Source organism: Rana temporaria, chromosome 4 (genome assembly GCF_905171775.1).
Source record: "Rana temporaria chromosome 4, aRanTem1.1, whole genome shotgun sequence".
Classification (NCBI taxonomy): Eukaryota; Metazoa; Chordata; class Amphibia; order Anura; family Ranidae; genus Rana; species Rana temporaria.
Window position 1 is genome coordinate 148,576,459 of NC_053492.1, and position 19,791 is coordinate 148,596,249.

At 43.7% G+C, this 19,791-nt stretch overlaps 1 protein-coding gene across 1 annotated transcript in view; it reads left to right on the forward strand.

Moving 5' to 3' along the window:
• Positions 1-19,791, forward strand: part of LOC120936656 (mediator of RNA polymerase II transcription subunit 12-like protein) — a 96,122-nt gene that overhangs the window by 32,831 nt on the left and 43,500 nt on the right. Inside the window, exon 8 of the mRNA XM_040349163.1 lies at positions 993-1,082. Coding sequence (XP_040205097.1) covers positions 993-1,082 — 90 coding nt within the window. The remainder of the gene's footprint in view (positions 1-992; positions 1,083-19,791) is intronic.

Genomic DNA, 19,791 nt, shown 5'->3' on the forward strand with positions numbered 1-19,791 from the left:
AGTAGGTTCGCAATGTAGACGTCATTTGGCTATAGCGCAGATCTGAAGCGGTTAATCTGAATGATCTTGAAGTTTGTAAACTTACTTTGTGAAGATCCCCACACATTTACTTCCTGGAATTCTGTGACATGTATTCACTATTCCCTGTTGATAAACACAGCTGTGCCACAGAATTCACAGATTCTGCCTCTTCCTAACTACCGAGGAGCTGAGAAGAGGAGTTTCAAGAGGCGGAGTCAGTACAGCAATCACAGCTTACAGGCAGCAAGATACCATGGGATATGTAGTATTTAGAAATCAAAAGTAAACAGCAGATATGGTTGCCACCTTTTCTGCAAGCCAATCACAAACATTATAGCGGTGCAAGGCAATTTTTTCTATAGTATACATACAATATAGGATTGTAAAAGACCTGGGACACCTTTGGGTGCTCTAAGGAGAGTAGTGATGTGGCCCGTGTAGTGTACCACGGCTAACCCCCTCCCCGTCAAGAGGCTTTCTCCACACCAGGGAGAAAGCCTTGCATTACTGTGCGTAGTTACAGACAGAAGAACAGGAAGTGAGCATTTCTCAGAAGAAATAAGGACATTTAAAAGAAAAATGGAAGGATGAGGTAAGTAAAAGAGGACTGCACTAAGGTAAAGGAAGCTATTTAGGGGGAAAAAAATTACCTTTACAACCCCTTTAACAAAAGCGAAACACTCTATGGGATTGTGCTCCATCCTATTGCTGGGACGTATTCTCATGGGATTTCAGGTGCCCAGCTATCCTAGGAGGCAGTGATGAGACACAGTGACGTCAAAGGTAAGTATTGTTTTTTACTTTCAGCAAAACATTTATTTGTATATCACCACTGCAATCAATTTAAGTTTTGGGAGTGGGGAAGCGTTCAATAGATTAACTGTGTGTAATTAAGAATTGTTTATCTACAGCGATAGTTCTAGTTCACATGCATTTTAATTGCATGTCGATATGCCCTGTACTCCCTGCAGATCCTGAGTAACTGGAGAGAGGAGAAATACCAAGATGATGTGAAAGCTCGCCAGATGATGCATGAGGCTCTTCAATTACGTCTGAATTTGGTAACTTTTATCTCAGTAATACAATATATATATATATATATATATATATATATATATATATATCTCTACACACACACACACACACATACACAGTGGCTGTGCAAATGTTTTAGGCAGGTGTGGAGAAATGCTGTCAATTGAGTGTTTTCAAAAATGTATATTATCAATTTACAAAATGCAAAGTGAGCAAAAAAAAGCAGAAAAATCTAAATCAGGTCAATATTTGGTTACTACTCTTTGGCTTCAAATTCTCCTAGTACATGCAGTGCTTGTGCACACAGTTTTTGAAGGAAATCGGTGGGTAGGTTGTTCCAAACATCTTGGAGAACTAACCACAGATTTTCTCTGGATGTAGGCTGCCTCAAATCCTCATCCTCATGTAATTCCAGACAGACTCCATGATGTTGAGATCAGGGCTATGTGGAGGCCAAACCACCACTTCCTGGACTTCTATGTTCTTCTTTATGCTGAAGATAGTTCTTAAAGTGGTTGTTCACTCTGGGGAAAAATAAATAAAAGTCTGCAGCTACAAATTCTGTAGTTGCTGATTTGTAATAAAAGGACACTGATGCCGCGTACACACGATCGGTTCATCTGATGAAAACGGTTTGATGGACCGTTTTCATTGGACGAACCGATCGTGTGTGGGCCCCATCGTTTTTTTCCCATCGGTGAAAAAACGTAGAACCTGTCGGCAAGTCCATCGGTTAAAAATCCACGCATGCTCAGAATCAAGTCGACCAATGCTCGGAAGCATTGAACTTCATTTTTCTCAGCACGACGTAGTGTTTTACGTCACCGCGTTCTGACACAAACGTTTTTTTTAACTGATGGTGTGTAGGCAAGACTGATGAAAGTCAGCTTCATCGGATATCTGATGAAAAAATCCATCGGTCCGGTTTCATCGGATGAACCGATAGTGTGTACAGGGCATTACAGTACATGTCCTTCGATTCAGCTCCGTCTTCACCGGGGCTAGTTCTTCACTAGCCTTCGGGTTCCCTACGCTAGTATCCTAACTGTGGACAGCCGGCTATGCTGCTTTCGGCTTCACAGCCGGCTTCCCACTGTGCATGCTTGAGCTGCCCTGCTTTTGTGAATGTTCTTGCAGTCTTATGGGACATGTGACATGTCCCAGAAGACTACTAAGTACTTGAGAGGAGGGGTGGTTATGGTTAGTCACTTGACAAAGTCTGTGGTGACAGTACCAACCCGTGACCAGACTGCAAAACTGTTGCCCAGATGGTGCTGAAGCACTTCTGCCTTCATTATGACTGTCTACAGGATACAGTCATGCCAAGGGCCCTGATTTTGAAAATGAGTTATTTCAAGAATGGTGCCACACACTAGGCATTTAGAAGTTGCACACTACCCAGTATGACCAAGGCAATGGGACATGTGAGAGGTTCAGTCCCATAGATATGGATGTTTATTGCTGTGTTCCTGTTGGGGAGACTTTCCTTACTGGCTGAGCGGTCTTCAAGGAGGCATGAAGGGAAATCTCCCCAATGGGTGCCACAAACAGCAGTAAAAACCTGACAGTTTTCAAAACTGTGTTCAAAACGTAATGAAATTGTATTTGGTCAGGTGTTTAACTTTAGTTCCAGAGTTCTCAAAATGCCTGCTGTCTTTTACCTTCTGCTGGAGGAAGTTTGTGATATTTTAACTGTTTTTACCATTTAGTGCCTATTACATAATGTTTATTCTATTCTTTATGAAGAGTATTATTATAACTAGCAGTCATATTATTGCAGCATGATGGGATTAGGCCTCCTGCACACTGCAGCTTGAAAAAGCTCAGTACAGCTTTTTTTTTTTTTACTGAGCTAAAATATAGGCCATTAATTGAAAAGTGCCTATGCACACATGCACACACACATGCACAGTGCATTCTTCAGTAAAAAAATAAATAAATAGAAAAATCTGATTTTTTAGTCAGTAATTTACGCCTTATGTACGCAAATGTCCATTTACCGTATTTTTCGGACCATAAGGCGCCCCGGGTTATAAGGCGCAATATCATTGATCGACTGCTAACGAGTTTATTTTCATACATAAAGTGCACCGGGTTATAAGGCGTATTAAATGAAACAAAACTCTGAGGCCCCGTACTCACGACCAAACATGTCTGCTGAAACTGGCCCGCGGACCAGTTTCAGCAGACATGTTTGGTCGTGTGTAGTTACGAGCGTACAGAATTTGACCGTACATTTGCCCGCCGGGCCGTTTTTCAGCAGACATTTATTTGCAAACTTGTTTTAAAACCGTCCGCTCAAATCCTGTCCGAACGGACATGTTTGGTGGTGAGTACACAAAACCAACGTACAAAAACCCCGCGCATGCTCAGACTAAATGAGGCCATGGGAGCGCTCGTTCAGGTAAAACTCACGTTTGTTTGGGATATGGCACATTCGTCAATAGAAAGATTAATTCTAGCAATAGAACACTGAAGCAAACCACACAATAAACAGCGCTTGATGCCGTCGTTTTATTCATTCTTCTCTTGCTATAAATAATCAGTTATTTAGCTCATGTTATTTCAACTGAGTTGTTCCATACTGAAAAGTGACATTTGTTGCCTGGGATGTAGTAAGATTTTAGCAATCTTTTATTGGCCCGACGTATCATATTTTTAGTGGTCCTCCACATGTATAATTTTTTGCTTTTAATGTTTATCTTTCCCACTTTATTTATGTGTTTATAGTTATGTCACCATTTAGAATTTTTTAATAGGAAATTGTTTGGATTTTGCTTTTGTTTGTATATTTAACTGGATTATTTTGAAGGTTGTTTAAATTGTCTACCATGTTGGCACACCAAATCCCCCCCCCCCCACATGAGTTAGTGAATATTTTAGATTAAACATTTTATTTGTTTGTAATGTTTGATGCCTAAAATAATACCCACAGTATTACAAACAATAGGCACGTTTTTAAAATCAACAAAAAGGCTTTTATTTTAGCAAATGATAAAAAGGAACAAAAACAGAATGGCAGCACTTGAACAGCTAGCAAAATACATGCAAACTTGCATTGTCAAACATGGTGAAGGCTAAACTAGCCAACCTCAGGAGGCACACAAACTAAAATCTGAAGCAGCAGCACATAACCAAAGGAACCCAAGCTGTGGTAGTCCAAACAAGATGCCATTTGTGGGGGATCAAATGGAAGGCAGGGCATCAACGTCTCCTCTTCCTTGCAACCTTCCTTCCAGGCTGCCTTACAGCGGGTCTTCCCTGGGCCCTTGCAGGTGGGGATGATGTGGCAGCAGGAGTATGTTGTTGAGCAAGCCGGGCCGGGTCACATAGCCCAGTGTCTGGGGTCAGCAGCTCCCTCTGCATCCACCAAAGGGCCTCGTTGATCACACCCTTTGCCAGTAGCCTCTGCTCCTCCGTGCCTTGATTTAGATCGTGTGCCAGGGAGGCACTGTAGGCCTCAGTGGGGTTGAGGGGGGCCCTCATGATGGCACTCGCCTCCTTAATCATTTGGAGGCTGGCTTCCTCCACTGCCCCCAATTTCTTCTTACGGCCTGGTGGCCTAATATAAAGGGGAGGAGCCTGGCTGGTGGTGGTTGTCCTGGGGAGCTGCTGAACGCCACTGGGCCCGGCCTCCTCCTGGCTGCCACTGACCCCTTCGGCCTGGCTGTCAGTGAGGAGAGGATCTGCCACCTCCTGGCTGGTCTCTTCTTCCTGTGTAAAAAAAAGGGACATGTTGTAATATATTTTTAAATATAATCACTCACATTTTCATGCTTGAATCTTATTTTTTGCCGTGAATTTAAACTTGAAAACAGACTCACCCTCTGACCCCTGCAGTTGTCATCCCTGACACCTATTTGTTTGCCCACGACTTTTGATTTTTGCTTCCCAGCTTGTATTTTATGAACCAATATCAAGTCAAGAATCAAACAATAATTAATATTATTCCCTAAATAGTTATGAAACTACTATACCTCATCATCTAAAAAAATATGAGAAATATATGAGTCATACAAATGTGACACAGTGATTTCAAACTTGAATCGTATATCTAGATCAGTGTGTCAGCATACAGTCCATATGCCACAGTGCTTCTATGAGAAAAATGGCTGTTGCTGCTACTGACCAACCAAATAGTGAAAACAATACGAAAGATATTACAAAAAATATTGTGTATATATGTGTATAAAACTACAATATGCAGTATGTCAACTGCACCGTGAGTTGTCCAATAACCGGTATTGGAACAAAATAAATATCAAAAAAGTGAAATAATTATCAAACAACCATACAAATGTGCAATGTGCTGACTGTACTTAAAAATAGTCCAAATGGCAGGCAATCTTGCGCTTATACAATAGGTTCCAGCAAACACAAGGTTCAATGTTGGTAGTACTGTGTAGAGGAAAGTGCCGCTATCTCTTCCACCCGACAAAGATGTGCCACCATCACCAATGGTTAAAATCAACACTCACCAGACCCCAGATATTATTAGGCTCCAAAGTGGTGTCTTTTCTTTGTCCGTCAGTGGGTGTTGCCTCCTTTTCCCTTTTACAAGGTGTCATCAATTCCTCAAAAACAAGGGGCTCATCATGGTGTAGTATATTAAAATATGTATTTATTTAAAAAAGGTAAAAAAATAACACTTACAATATAAAGTGCCTCTGACCGGCACTGAGTGTCTTTGGCAGTGTCAACCGTTAAAAGCCGCTGACCAGCATTTAAATGGCGTCCTAAGAGGTGTGCTTGCCCCGCTGTGCTCCGCATGTATTGCTACAAGGGGTCCGGGCGCGCTGGTGTGCTGCACCCTCTATGTGCGTGTCCAAACAGCCTCTACGCGTTTCGCTAATTGCGTCGTCAGGAGAGCTGTGGACACTACTGTTTAAGCTGTATTTATACCCCTGTGGATTCCCTGAAATGCTGCAAGGTAGTCACAGGAAACAGGAAGTCTTCCGGCCACCATCTTGGCTGATGGCACAGGAAGTTCCTGTTCCACCATTTTGGTTACTGGATACCTGGCTATTTGCCAGTCCTGGCTGTTGTTACTGGGTGTCAGCAATAGAAATATGTATATACCCCTGTGGATTCCCTGAAATGCTGCAAGGTGGTCACAGGAAACAGGAAGTCTTCCGGCCACCATCTTGGCTGATGGCACAGGAAGTTCCTGTTCCCCCATTTTGGTTACTGGATACCTGGCTATTTGCCAGTCCTGGCTGTTGTTACTGGGTGTCAGCAATAAAAATATGCCCAGCAGCCAGGCGCTATGTGCGCTGCTACCTCCGTTCGTTTGTGCACCTCCCCCCCCCTCCGTGTGTGCGCGCTTATCGCCCTGTGTGTTATTCCCTGTATTATCGCCGCTACCGGAAGTGCTTGTGCGGCCATCTTGCCTCCGTCACCGGAAGTGTCCGTTCCGCCAATTTTGGTTACTAGCATCCTATGTTAGTCTATGCCTGTTTTGGGTAATGGCTAATTCTCCACACAGGATGTAATGTTAGTCATTTTAGCTACTGGCAATAGTCCCTGTGTAGCAGTCACCGTCTCTGGTTGACGCTGCCAGGGACACTTTACAAAAAACAACATTTTATCACCTATATTACTTTAAGTGGTCAAAAGCTGTGTTTATTAAAAAAATGTATTTACTAAAAATTAATCAAACACCATGAGGCCATAAGCAGCAGGAAACAATACAGTTTTCATTTTTCTGCTGCTATATTTTGACTTTTCTGTATAAACACTTCTCAGTGTGTGTTATTACTGGTTTAATTTTCTTATAATTTTTTTGCAAATCTATAAAAGTTTCAAAACTGTTAAAGTCCCTGTTTGGCGCAAACTTAATGCCCTTGTCTAATACCAGTAGTTCCTCCTGGGAGAATTCAATGTTAGTTAGGTTGAAGATCCCTTCACCTAACCCACCCTTTTTCTTTTTGCTTCACCTTCTGTACCCTCTCCTTCTTGGGGGTTGTGATTCCACCCCCCTCTGCCGGTCTGAAAAACCGGCATAGGTGGTCTGAAAAACTCCCCCCAGTCCCTCCATTCCCCCTGCCATTGGGGTGGCCCATAGTTTTGGCCATAGTATCCTCTCCCTCTACCCCTTTGGCCTCCCCTCCAGGGTCTGGAGTATTGGCCATAATAAGGGGGGTAGGAGTGTTGTTGGGGTGGTGGTGGTGGAGGTGGTCCCCCTTGTTGGTTTTTATTTGGGGTGGATTTATGTGCAATATTTTTAACAGCCGGGGTGGCTGCTTTCTTTTTCACACTAGTAGTCTCAATTTTCCCCTGGGAGGTGCTTGCACCCTGCGTTTTGTCCGTTTCCATTTCGTCATTGAGGGATGTATTATTCGAATTGGGTATTATATCATTCTCTTGCCAGCTATAAATTTTTCCTGCTACATAATCTTTCTTATCTCGTTGGTATTTTTTAACCTTTTTATTTTTGATTTCATTATCTAGTTTAGTCAGGAAATCTTGCAATTTTTTAGCTCTGGTGCTGTAATCATCAGTGCTGCTATGTGGGGTCATGTTCTCTTTAAGGCCGTTAATGGTTGTTTCAATTTTCTTTAGCTTTATCTTTCTTCTGTCAATAATAATGTCCAATAGTTTGTTTTCACATCCATTAAAAAAGTTATACCAAGCTTGTGTTAGGCCCTCCTCTGTTAGCCCATCATTGGGTCCTAAATCCTAATAGCGCCTGGCTGCTGGGCATATTTTTATTGCTGACACCCAGTAACAACAGCCAGGACTGGCAAATAGCCAGGTATCCAGTAACCAAAATGGGGGAACAGGAACTTCCTGTGCCATCAGCCAAGATGGTGGCCGGAAGACTTCCTGTTTCCTGTGACCACCTTGCAGCATTTCAGGGAATCCACAGGGGTATAAATACAGCTTAAACAGTAGTGTCCACAGCTCTCCTGACGACGCAATTAGCGAAACGCTTAGAGGCTGTTTGGACACGCACATAGAGGGTGCAGCACACCAGCGCGCCCGGACCCCTTGTAGCAATACATGCGGAGCACAGCGGGGCAAGCACACCTCTTAGGACGCCATTTAAATGCTGGTCAGCGGCTTTTAACGGTTGACACTGCCAAAGACACTCAGTGCCGGTCAGAGGCACTTTATATTGTAAGTGTTATTTTTTTACCTTTTTTAAATAAATACATATTTTAATATACTACACCATGATGAGCCCCTTGTTTTTGAGGAATTGATGACACCTTGTAAAAGGGAAAAGGAGGCAACACCCACTGACGGACAAAGAAAAGACACCACTTTGGAGCCTAATAATATCTGGGGTCTGGTGAGTGTTGATTTTAACCATTGGTGATGGTGGCACATCTTTGTCGGGTGGAAGAGATAGCGGCACTTTCCTCTACACAGTACTACCAACATTGAACCTTGTGTTTGCTGGAACCTATTGTATAAGCGCAAGATTGCCTGCCATTTGGACTATTTTTAAGTGCAGTCAGCACATTGCACATTTGTATGGTTGTTTGATAATTATTTCACTTTTTTGATATTTATTTTGTTCCAATACCGGTTATTGGACAACTCACGGTGCAGTTGACATACTGCATATTGTAGTTTTATACACATATATACACAATATTTTTTGTAATATCTTTCGTATTGTTTTCACTATTTGGTTGGTCAGTAGCAGCAACAGCCATTTTTCTCATAGAAGCACTGTGGCATATGGACTGTATGCTGACACACTGATCTAGATATACGATTCAAGTTTGAAATCACTGTGTCACATTTGTATGACTCATATATTTCTCATATTTTTTTATATATTGTTTGTATCCAGGTTATTCACATTTAAGATTGGGTACATTGTGGCCCTGATATTTCACTTATGTCCATACTCCCAGAGATTTAATACCTCTGGATAATTAGATCAGCGCAGTAACACTTTTCTTCCTCATGCACTATTGACCCCCACTAAGGGCACACAGTACTGCAGCAGATCACGGTTCACATTTATTTATTTATTTATTTATTTTCTTTTGCGCCGGTGACATTCACAACCAATTGTTTTCTCCTAAATTACCGCACGGGCAGCATAAATGGAGGTATTCTCATTCCTGGCCAGTAGAAGGTTAGAAATGGGAGACCCATTTGAAAATACAGATGATATCCCCACAGTCAATCTGGAACAAGGGTTCAAACAGTTAAAAAACTTAATGGACAAACAAACAAGGGTGTGGTGGGACATTACAACCTTGGAAAAATACAAACAAGCCCACATAACACCACGTAGGTTAAGGTGGGATTTAGGACCCAATGATGGGCTAACAGAGGAGGGCCTAACACAAGCTTGGTATAACTTTTTTAATGGATGTGAAAACAAACTATTGGACATTATTATTGACAGAAGAAAGATAAAGCTAAAGAAAATTGAAACAACCATTAACGGCCTTAAAGAGAACATGACCCCACATAGCAGCACTGATGATTACAGCACCAGAGCTAAAAAATTGCAAGATTTCCTGACTAAACTAGATAATGAAATCAAAAATAAAAAGGTTAAAAAATACCAACGAGATAAGAAAGATTATGTAGCAGGAAAAATTTATAGCTGGCAAGAGAATGATATAATACCCAATTCGAATAATACATCCCTCAATGACGAAATGGAAACGAACAAAACGCAGGGTGCAAGCACCTCCCAGGGGAAAATTGAGACTACTAGTGTGAAAAAGAAAGCAGCCACCCCGGCTGTTAAAAATATTGCACATAAATCCACCCCAAATAAAAACCAACAAGGGGGACCACCTCCACCACCACCACCCCAACAACACTCCTACCCCCCTTATTATGGCCAATACTCCAGACCCTGGAGGGGAGGCCAAAGGGGTAGAGGGAGAGGATACTATGGCCAAAACTATGGGCCACCCCAATGGCAGGGGGAATGGAGGGACTGGGGGGAGTTTTTCAGACCACCTATGCCAGTTTTTCAGACCGGCAGAGGGGGGTGGAATCACAACCCCCAAGAAGGAGAGGGTACAGAAGGTGAAGCAAAAAGAAAAAGGGTGGGTTAGGTGAAGGGATCTTCAACCTAACTAACATTGAATTCTCCCAGGAGGAACTACTGGTATTAGACAAGGGCATTAAGTTTGCGCCAAACAGGGACTTTAACAGTTTTGAAACTTTTATAGATTTGCAAAAAAATTATAAGAAAATTAAACCAGTAATAACACACACTGAGAAGTGTTTATACAGAAAAGTCAAAATATAGCAGCAGAAAAATGAAAACTGTATTGTTTCCTGCTGCTTATGGCCTCATGGTGTTTGATTAATTTTTAGTAAATACATTTTTTTAATAAACACAGCTTTTGACCACTTAAAGTAATATAGGTGATAAAATGTTGTTTTTTGTAAAGTGTCCCTGGCAGCGTCAACCAGAGACGGTGACTGCTACACAGGGACTATTGCCAGTAGCTAAAATGACTAACATTACATCCTGTGTGGAGAATTAGCCATTACCCAAAACAGGCATAGACTAACATAGGATGCTAGTAACCAAAATTGGCGGAACGGACACTTCCGGTGACGGAGGCAAGATGGCCGCACAAGCACTTCCGGTAGCGGCGATAATACAGGGAATAACACACAGGGCGATAAGCGCGCACACACGGAGGGGGGGGAGGTGCACAAACGAACAGAGGTAGCAGCGCACATAGCGCCTGGCTGCTGGGCATATTTTTATTGCTGACACCCAGTAACAACAGCCAGGACTGGCAAATAGCCAGGTATCCAGTAACCAAAATGGGGGAACAGGAACTTCCTGTGCCATCAGCCAAGATGGTGGCCGGAAGACTTCCTGTTTCCTGTGACCACCTTGCAGCATTTCAGGGAATCCACAGGGGTATATACATATTTCTATTGCTGACACCCAGTAACAACAGCCAGGACTGGCAAATAGCCAGGTATCCAGTAACCAAAATGGTGGAACAGGAACTTCCTGTGCCATCAGCCAAGATGGTGGCCGGAAGACTTCCTGTTTCCTGTGACTACCTTGCAGCATTTCAGGGCATCCACAGGGGTATAAATACAGCTTAAACAGTAGTGTCCACAGCTCTCCTGACGACGCAATTAGCGAAACGCGTAGAGGCTGTTTGGACACGCACATAGAGGGTGCAGCACACCAGCGCGCCCGGACCCCTTGTAGCAATACATGCGGAGCACAGCGGGGCAAGCACACCTCTTAGGACGCCATTTAAATGCTGGTCAGCGGCTTTTAACGGTTGACACTGCCAAAGACACTCAGTGCCGGTCAGAGGCACTTTATATTGTAAGTGTTATTTTTTTACCTTTTTTAAATAAATACATATTTTAATATACTACACCATGATGAGCCCCTTGTTTTTGAGGAATTGATGACACCTTGTAAAAGGGAAAAGGAGGCAACACCCACTGACGGACAAAGAAAAGACACCACTTTGGAGCCTAATAATATCTGGGGTCTGGTGAGTGTTGATTTTAACCATTGGTGATGGTGGCACATCTTTGTCGGGTGGAAGAGATAGCGGCACTTTCCTCTACACAGTACTACCAACATTGAACCTTGTGTTTGCTGGAACCTATTGTATAAGCGCAAGATTGCCTGCCATTTGGACTATTTTTAAGTGCAGTCAGCACATTGCACATTTGTATGGTTGTTTGATAATTATTTCACTTTTTTGATATTTATTTTGTTCCAATACCGGTTATTGGACAACTCACGGTGCAGTTGACATACTGCATATTGTAGTTTTATACACATATATACACAATATTTTTTGTAATATCTTTCGTATTGTTTTCACTATTTGGTTGGTCAGTAGCAGCAACAGCCATTTTTCTCATAGAAGCACTGTGGCATATGGACTGTATGCTGACACACTGATCTAGATATACGATTCAAGTTTGAAATCACTGTGTCACATTTGTATGACTCATATATTTCTCATATTTTTTTATATATTGTTTGTATCCAGGTTATTCACATTTAAGATTGGGTACATTGTGGCCCTGATATTTCACTTATGTCCATACTCCCAGAGATTTAATACCTCTGGATAATTAGATCAGCGCAGTAACACTTTTCTTCCTCATGCACTATTGACCCCCACTAAGGGCACACAGTACTGCAGCAGATCACGGTTCACATTTATTTATTTATTTATTTATTTTCTTTTGCGCCGGTGACATTCACAACCAATTGATAAAGTGAGGGTGCTCTTGCGCCTACCTAGTAAAGCTTAAGATGTGAAGTAAAATAATAGTAATGAACTAAAAGTGATGATGCTGCTCAATCTAATAATGTATAAATATCAAATAGAAATACAATAAAATAGTGAAAGGTAAAGTGACGAGCGCAATGAATATGACTAAGTAATCAAAGTGTTAATCAGTGAACATTGATAATAAACTAAAATTGAAACAAAGTGCTAAAAAATATAAAACCATCAATAATGAATAAAAACGTTCAGCCAGCAAGTGGCCAGTGAAAAAAAAAAAAAAAAAAAAAAAAAAAAGTGTGCACAAAAATAGCTGCAAAAGTCAGCAGGCAAACATAAATATGAAGCCTAAATCAGTCCTGGAATAATAGGCTAACAATACAGCCTTTATACGTGCATAAAAGTGTAGGAAGTTCCATAAAGACAAAAATAAATATAAACTTCTCCAATAGTGATAAACAAATGTTTAAAATCTTCTCATGTGGGTCTTCAAATAATGTGGGCTCACAATGCGCTTACCTTCCCAAGGTAGTAATCAAGCCTTGATTAAATGGATATCCACAAGGGGTGTTGTTGAATCTGCAACTAGCTGTGGATGTTCAGGGCGTCCTGTATAATCCAATGTTTGTAGGCTCCAGATTTCTATTTGGCAGCGGTGGTGCTCAGCATGGGGAAATAAAAAAGGTAGCTTCCCATAGTGTAGTAAACCAAGGCTAATTTATTGGTAAAAACGCTAACAAGTGCATTTTAAAAGATCAAAGAAAACGAAACTAAGAAACAGCTGATGACAGCTTACTGATGTATTGCTTCAAAAATCAGTCCGTCCCTTACATGTTACACCACGTCACGTGGCTTCATCAGAGGTGACGGATTGGTTGTTGGACTTGTCATTTATAAGAGCCAGCAGGAAATAGCTCGATCGCCATTTTGTCAGAGAAAGTGTCTCTTTACTGGCAGCGGCCATTTTAACGGTAGGTAAGGATCAGCTTAAACATGTCTATGAGTCCAGAGCGCTGTGTATTCCCGGCGGCCATTTTAGTGTAGCCCCAGATCAAAAAGCCATTGATTGAATTATACGCCTGGTGATACACAGCATTGTGAATAATCTGGGACTGATATTAACCGAATATGGCGATGGAGCTATCTGCTGTATAATCCGCATAAATGTTAGCATGAGTAGCTAAATGGATATTAAATATTAAAGCAATATATCTTGATATAAAATAATCAGAGTTAATATGCTCTAAGTATATGAATCCAACGTGATAAATTATATAATAACAATTCATAACTGCATAATCAGGAAATGTACATAACATAATAAAATGCATAGGGATGATATAATGATTTAAAAAATATATAATATATTTATAAAATGCTAGTAAATAGCAAATGAATAAAGCATTGCAATCGCAATGAATAAGATAATAATTCGAGATTTTCCTAGCTTGTGACGGAAAATATTGATTATATGAAGACAGGAGGCGAGTATCTTATGCATTATCTTTCTTTAATAATGCCCATAGCAGAAATACAGTAAACATTTATTGTAACTTAAAAGAAAAAATTCAAAGAACTACCCTTCCCAGCAGTCCCTGGGCCAGCGTAGCCCCTCCCAGACCGTAGTCTATATAAGGGACTGTCTGAGGTAACCTATTCCTCTTTCTTCATGCGAATTAGTGTAAACAGGAACCGAAAGTCCAATTAGACATCTCCGCGGCTGCCGGGAACCTTCCGACCGGAACACAACATCTGAATCTGGAGGAAACGAAAGGACAAGGCCAACACGGACCAACTTCATCCGGACCAACTTCATCCCAACGGGGACTATAGGAAAACCAAAAACCATTCGGAGCCGACCGGTTAGTCGTCTTCAGGAACATGGACCAACGGATTCAGTCAACGGCATCCCGACTCCGGATCTGGAACGTAGTAGGAGCCTCCATCTGTGGTGAACTAAACCCATGGGTCGAAACGGAACAGCAATCCCGACGGGGTTAGTGAAAACGAACTGCCGGGGCGTGCCAGCCTCCGACTTGCAGGGTGTGTGGTTCAACAGTCTAGAACGAGAGAGAGACAACCTCGTGACAGGGTTGGGTCGGGAGGGAAGATACTCGCCTCCTGTCTTCATATAATCAATATTTTCCGTCACAAGCTAGGAAAATCTCGAATTATACCTCAGACAGGAGGCTCATATCTTATGCAAGTTCAAAGCTATAACAATGCATATATAGATGATAACAAATGAAACAACTACAAAATTGCTATAGATATGTGTTCCTCCGATCCAAGCAGAATTGGCGGAAAGCAATCGTGGTTACCAGTCCGCCGCTAGCCGTAAATCCTATAGGGAGCCGCCCGGGGTGATGACCTAGGAGCCACCGCTCCTCTGGAGGGGTGGGCGCCCAACGGGGTTACGTAAGACCCTGCCATTTCCATGATTGATCGTACCCCTCTGGCTAGCGTAGCTGAGGAAACCGGAAACTGAGGTTTAGCGTAGGAATGAGGAGTAGGAAGAGATGCGAAGATCGCAGTGGGACCGTGAAGGACTAAGAAATCCGTAGACAACGGAGTACGATGTGCGGGGAAGAACGGGTAGAAAAAACCGATGAAGTCCCGCCGCTGTCCTACGCACGACGGAAAAACCCCGACTCTCCGAGGCGGGAGCCGACGCCTGGAATGGCCAACGTCGTGACACCCGATACGCGTCTGACGGAATCAGACACGAGGGGGCAGTAGCTCAAACGACAATAACCTCCGACAGAGTGAGATTGTCCCCCCAGTCCTGGCGCGTGGTCAGGACCACTGATCACCTCCCAAGAGCGTTGATACCCTGGGTGTGATGGGCGTTGAAACTTAACGCTTACTAAGTCGGTACACCATAGGTGTTATCCCACCGGTAGTAAGTCTACAAGGGAGCGGTAGTCCGAGTTCGCAGCGCGGAAGGCGCAGGGGAGCTATAGGACCTCCCGGACTCAAACGAGTCCACCAGGTAGTTGGTCATCTCAGACGAACGCCTTCATGAGGTTAACTTGTCGTTGATCACCAACTAACCCAGAGTCCTCCGGATGATCGAAATGTATATCTAGTCCCAAGGCCTAGATCAAGGCAAGTGGAACCCCCGTTATAAAAGAAAAGGTCGCTGTCCGTGACCGACACCCCGAAAACCCTACCATGCGAAGAGAAGTAGGACGTGCGTCGTGAATAGAGGGTGCAGATCCCCGTACAGACTGGGGAGAGAAAGGATCCCATAAGGGAGCAAGGGCCAGGAACACTGACCGGTGCAGTCGTCAGTCGATGGAATTGGGCGGGTAACGAGAATTCCAATCTAACACCATAGCGGAAGTGCCTGGGGTACATTTCGCAGCTGGAACGATGTCGCGTTCCAGGCAGAAATGTCAGAGATCTTGCTAGATCCGTTAGGATTTTGGGTCAAGGACCCCCCAAGCGAAGGTCGTACTGGACCGCGGATACGGTGTCCATACGCAAGAACACACCGTAGGTGGACGTGTGTGGCATTAGAGTCCTGATGGCAAGGCGGTCGTCAGGATTTCCACGTGTGAACGTGCAGCAGAGACTCCGCTGTGGGCCACGCCCCTCCTGTGGACGAGGGACCGCATCAAGTACCCCAACCGAGGTGGTTGGCAACCTATTCCAAGATGAATCCGTCGTGGAGTTGCAGGTGGACCTGCCGTGCCGTCTGTCGACCTGACGTAGCCACCACCGTAGTTCAATTATGGCTTCCGTGTCCAGAGTGACGACGTCTGCACAGTGAAGCCCCTGGCAAAGACGTAGGGACTGAGACTCTGAAGGTCTCGATAGTGAAAAGAAGCTGGACAAATGGCCTGGATTAACGCCAGAAACAGGCCGACCAGGCGAGCCAGTCCGCGTAAGGATACCCGTCGTTAGCCCAGCACGATACTGACCTCGTGCAGATGGCGGCCAAGTGGTCATGGGTAGCCGAAGGAGCACTAGGTTGGTGTCCACCAAGAACCCTAAAACTCTACCTCCTGAGATGGGGAGAGGATAGACTCCCCGTGATCTATGGGGGACTGTCCCGGAGGCGTGTTTGTTCGCCAGGCGAGGGGTACGAGCCATTAAGAGTAGGTCGTCCAAGTAGATAATCAACCTCACCCTTTGTGTCGCAGAATGTCGTCACTGTATACGGTAATTACGAGAGATTTCTCAAGTTACTACCGGGCGATAACCGCCCTCCTTTCCTGACCAGGAAGATGTTGTTGGGGAAACCCGGGGAGAGCGGGTCCGTCTCCACTATCGTTTGGGTGAACCAGAGGCCCTGCAATTCGTTGTCTATTAGGGCGGTGTTCAGGTCTGAAGACCGAGGAAAGAGGGACTAGGTCCATCTCCGGTCCTATAATCCTGATAGACCGGCACTGTACCGCGTTAGACTTTGATGACGTTTGGGCTCATCCGGGATGGAATAGAGCCCTACCGTCTTGGAATATCTTAATCAGCGTGATCCCGACTAGCCTGCCCTCGGTGGTCGGACCGGGGTCTGATTCGGCTAGGTGAGACAGCTGGGGAACAAGCCACGTTAAGATTCGAGCGGCGGTGTCCAGTCGGACCCGTAGTGTCCACGCATCCCAGGAGGCGACCGCCCGTTGGGCCCAGCCCCGATTTGGGACAGGTCAGTCGGCTGTTCAGCGGCGTGGCCTGCTCACTAAGGTGTGGGATGATGGTGATAGGTCCCAAAGATCCAAGGCCCTGGTCTGTATGATCCGAAGGACCTCTCTATTCCCAGCTTGGGGGATTTCCCGTGTATGGTGGGATACCCCCAGGGTATGGGGTTCACCTCGGGAGTGTGCACAGCCATAAATGGTAAAGGAAGGGGGTTACGCCCTGAAAATGATTCGGTGAGTTTTTCGACCGATCTCCGGGGTCCATTATGTGATGTATTGGATCACCTCGGGCGGAGGTGCCCCGTCATCGGAGTGTGGATGGCATATCGCCCCCGGATCTATAATGGCTCTCTACGAGAATCCATAGAGTGTCACCCTGGGAACAGGGTTGGCGTTGTCATAGAGCGCCATGTGCCCACTGCCCTAACACTCATCATCATTCTCATCATCTACAACCTCAGACTCAAGGTGTTAGCCGCCTCAGACTCCGCGGACAACTCTGGAAGAGTCCACGAATGGGTCTGGCTTAGTCCGTCTAACGGATCGCTGCCTCTGCATGTGCATCTCCCCGAGGCTCGGGGGTCGGTCGGAGTCTGGGAGGGCAGTGGGTCGGCAGTCCGGGTAGGGTACTGCCTGGGACATATTATTTACTTCCCCTGTCGGGGAGTCAAGGGCCACAGAAACGTGGCAGCGTTTTGGAACGCCCAGCCCTTCTCAGGGGCGGTAGACCGTTGCCGGATGGTCCGGGCATATGGTGTGCAGGCGGGGGTAACCGACGCCATGGTCGTAAAGATTGGTCTACCGATCAGTTTTGGCAACTGGGTAACACTGTTGAGATTTGGCCTCCTAGGACTGTGTCCACCCTATCCGGGGTACCGGCATGAACAATGCCATGATATTCATTAAATTGTAGAATCTTTGTACAATTCAATACAATTTTTTATACATATTTGTATAATTTATTTATATAATGAATATATAATTTGTATAATCCATCTATAATTTATTATTTGTAAAATTGAATAATGGATTTAGTTATATATTATAAGTAATAATATATATTAATAATAATATCATTAATAATAAATGTATTTATTCATTCAATCAATCCTTAGATAGTTATTTAATACATTTATTAGGAGTATGTTGTAGGGAATAAATTCCCCGGAGATAAACATGCTATAATTTCTTTATTTAATTTATTGATTTATTGATCTATCTACATATTGATTATTTATTTATTAGGATAAATAAGGTATATGTTCTAAGGAATAAATTCCCCAGAAATATAATTTGGGTATATATTGAATTATTTATTGTAGATTCGGTTATTTAAATTATTTAATTTAATTTATTTATTTATTTATTTATTTATTAGATATTGATTCATTGGAATGAAATATATATATTTATATATATATATCTGAAAAGATGTACTGCCATCTAGTGGTTGAAAGCATGGTGAAACAGCAGCAGGTTCCTGGCTACGACACCGCTGGGAAGGACATCCTGCGGTGTGAGGGGAGCCTGACGAGATTCTAACTCCAGAGGCGAAGTCTCGCGAGACTACGGCCTCTGGAGTTCTTATTGGCCCGAGGTTGTGAGGTACGGAACGGTCGATGAGAACCGTTCTCCCCCGTCTCGCTCTCGATACCGAGAGAGGCACCGAAAGAGAGGAGAGGAGGAGAGGAGCGGCCGCGGCGGAGACCCCGCCCCCCACCTGAGCGCGCGAAGGGGAGCGTGGGGAGGGAGGGGGGGTTTGACAGTTGCCCAGGCATGGCGCCCGCCGAGGGAGCGAATGAAAAACAGCGCGGATCCCGCACGGACGCCGCAGTGCTCCGGCGTCAAAGAAAGGGAAAAAACCCGAGCAAAGAATCAAAGAATTGAATACAAACAAACGTGGCCTCTCAAACATATCTGCCTGACACCGCTCCGGTGTCAGGCAGACAGAAATAAAGCGCAGAAACGGGGGATAGCAGGGAGAACCCCCAGTATTCCACATCTTCCAAAAACTACAGAACAATCAATTCCGACAAAATACCTGACACCGGGGCATTCGGTATCAGGGAGGAATTCCAGGGAAACTCCCCATGTTCCACAATACCTCAAACATATCAGTCAAGACTGAACAAAATGACCCGACACCGGGGCACTCGGTATCAGAGACCATATATACAATCAAACAATAAAGGTACATGAAACACCTATCTTGTAAATAATAAAGATACAAGAAGTACCTATCCTGTAAATAATAAAGGTACATGAAATACCTATCTTGTAAATAATAAAGGTACATGAAATACTTATCTTGTGTGCTCTGCCATGAGCAGAAAGAAAGAGGAATAGGTTACCTCAGACAGTCCCTTATATAGACTACGGTCTGGGAGGGGCTACGCTGGCCCAGGGACTGCTGGGAAGGGTAGTTCTTTGAATTTTTTCTTTTAAGTTACAATAAATGTTTACTGTATTTCTGCTATGGGCATTATTAAAGAAAGATAATGCATAAGATATGAGCCTCCTGTCTGAGGTATAATTAAAAATTACTTAAGAAACAATTAAGATCAAATTCTACATTCATTCCATCAGGTACCATAGTCTGTAAGCTATGTATCCATCTAGATTCTTTCTGGCTGATGGATCTTACCAAGTGTGCCCCTCTCCATGGTTTTTTGTATTTTTCTATACCCCAAAAGGTGAGATGTGTGGGGTCTTTATTGTGGAAAAGTGCAAAGTGCTTACTGACAGTATGTTTCGGAAAACCATTAAAAATATTTTGGATATGTTCTTTTATCCTAACCATGAGTGGTCTTTTGGTTCGGCCTACGTACTGTAAATTACAAGTACACTGTAGTACATAGACAACTCCTTCTGTATGG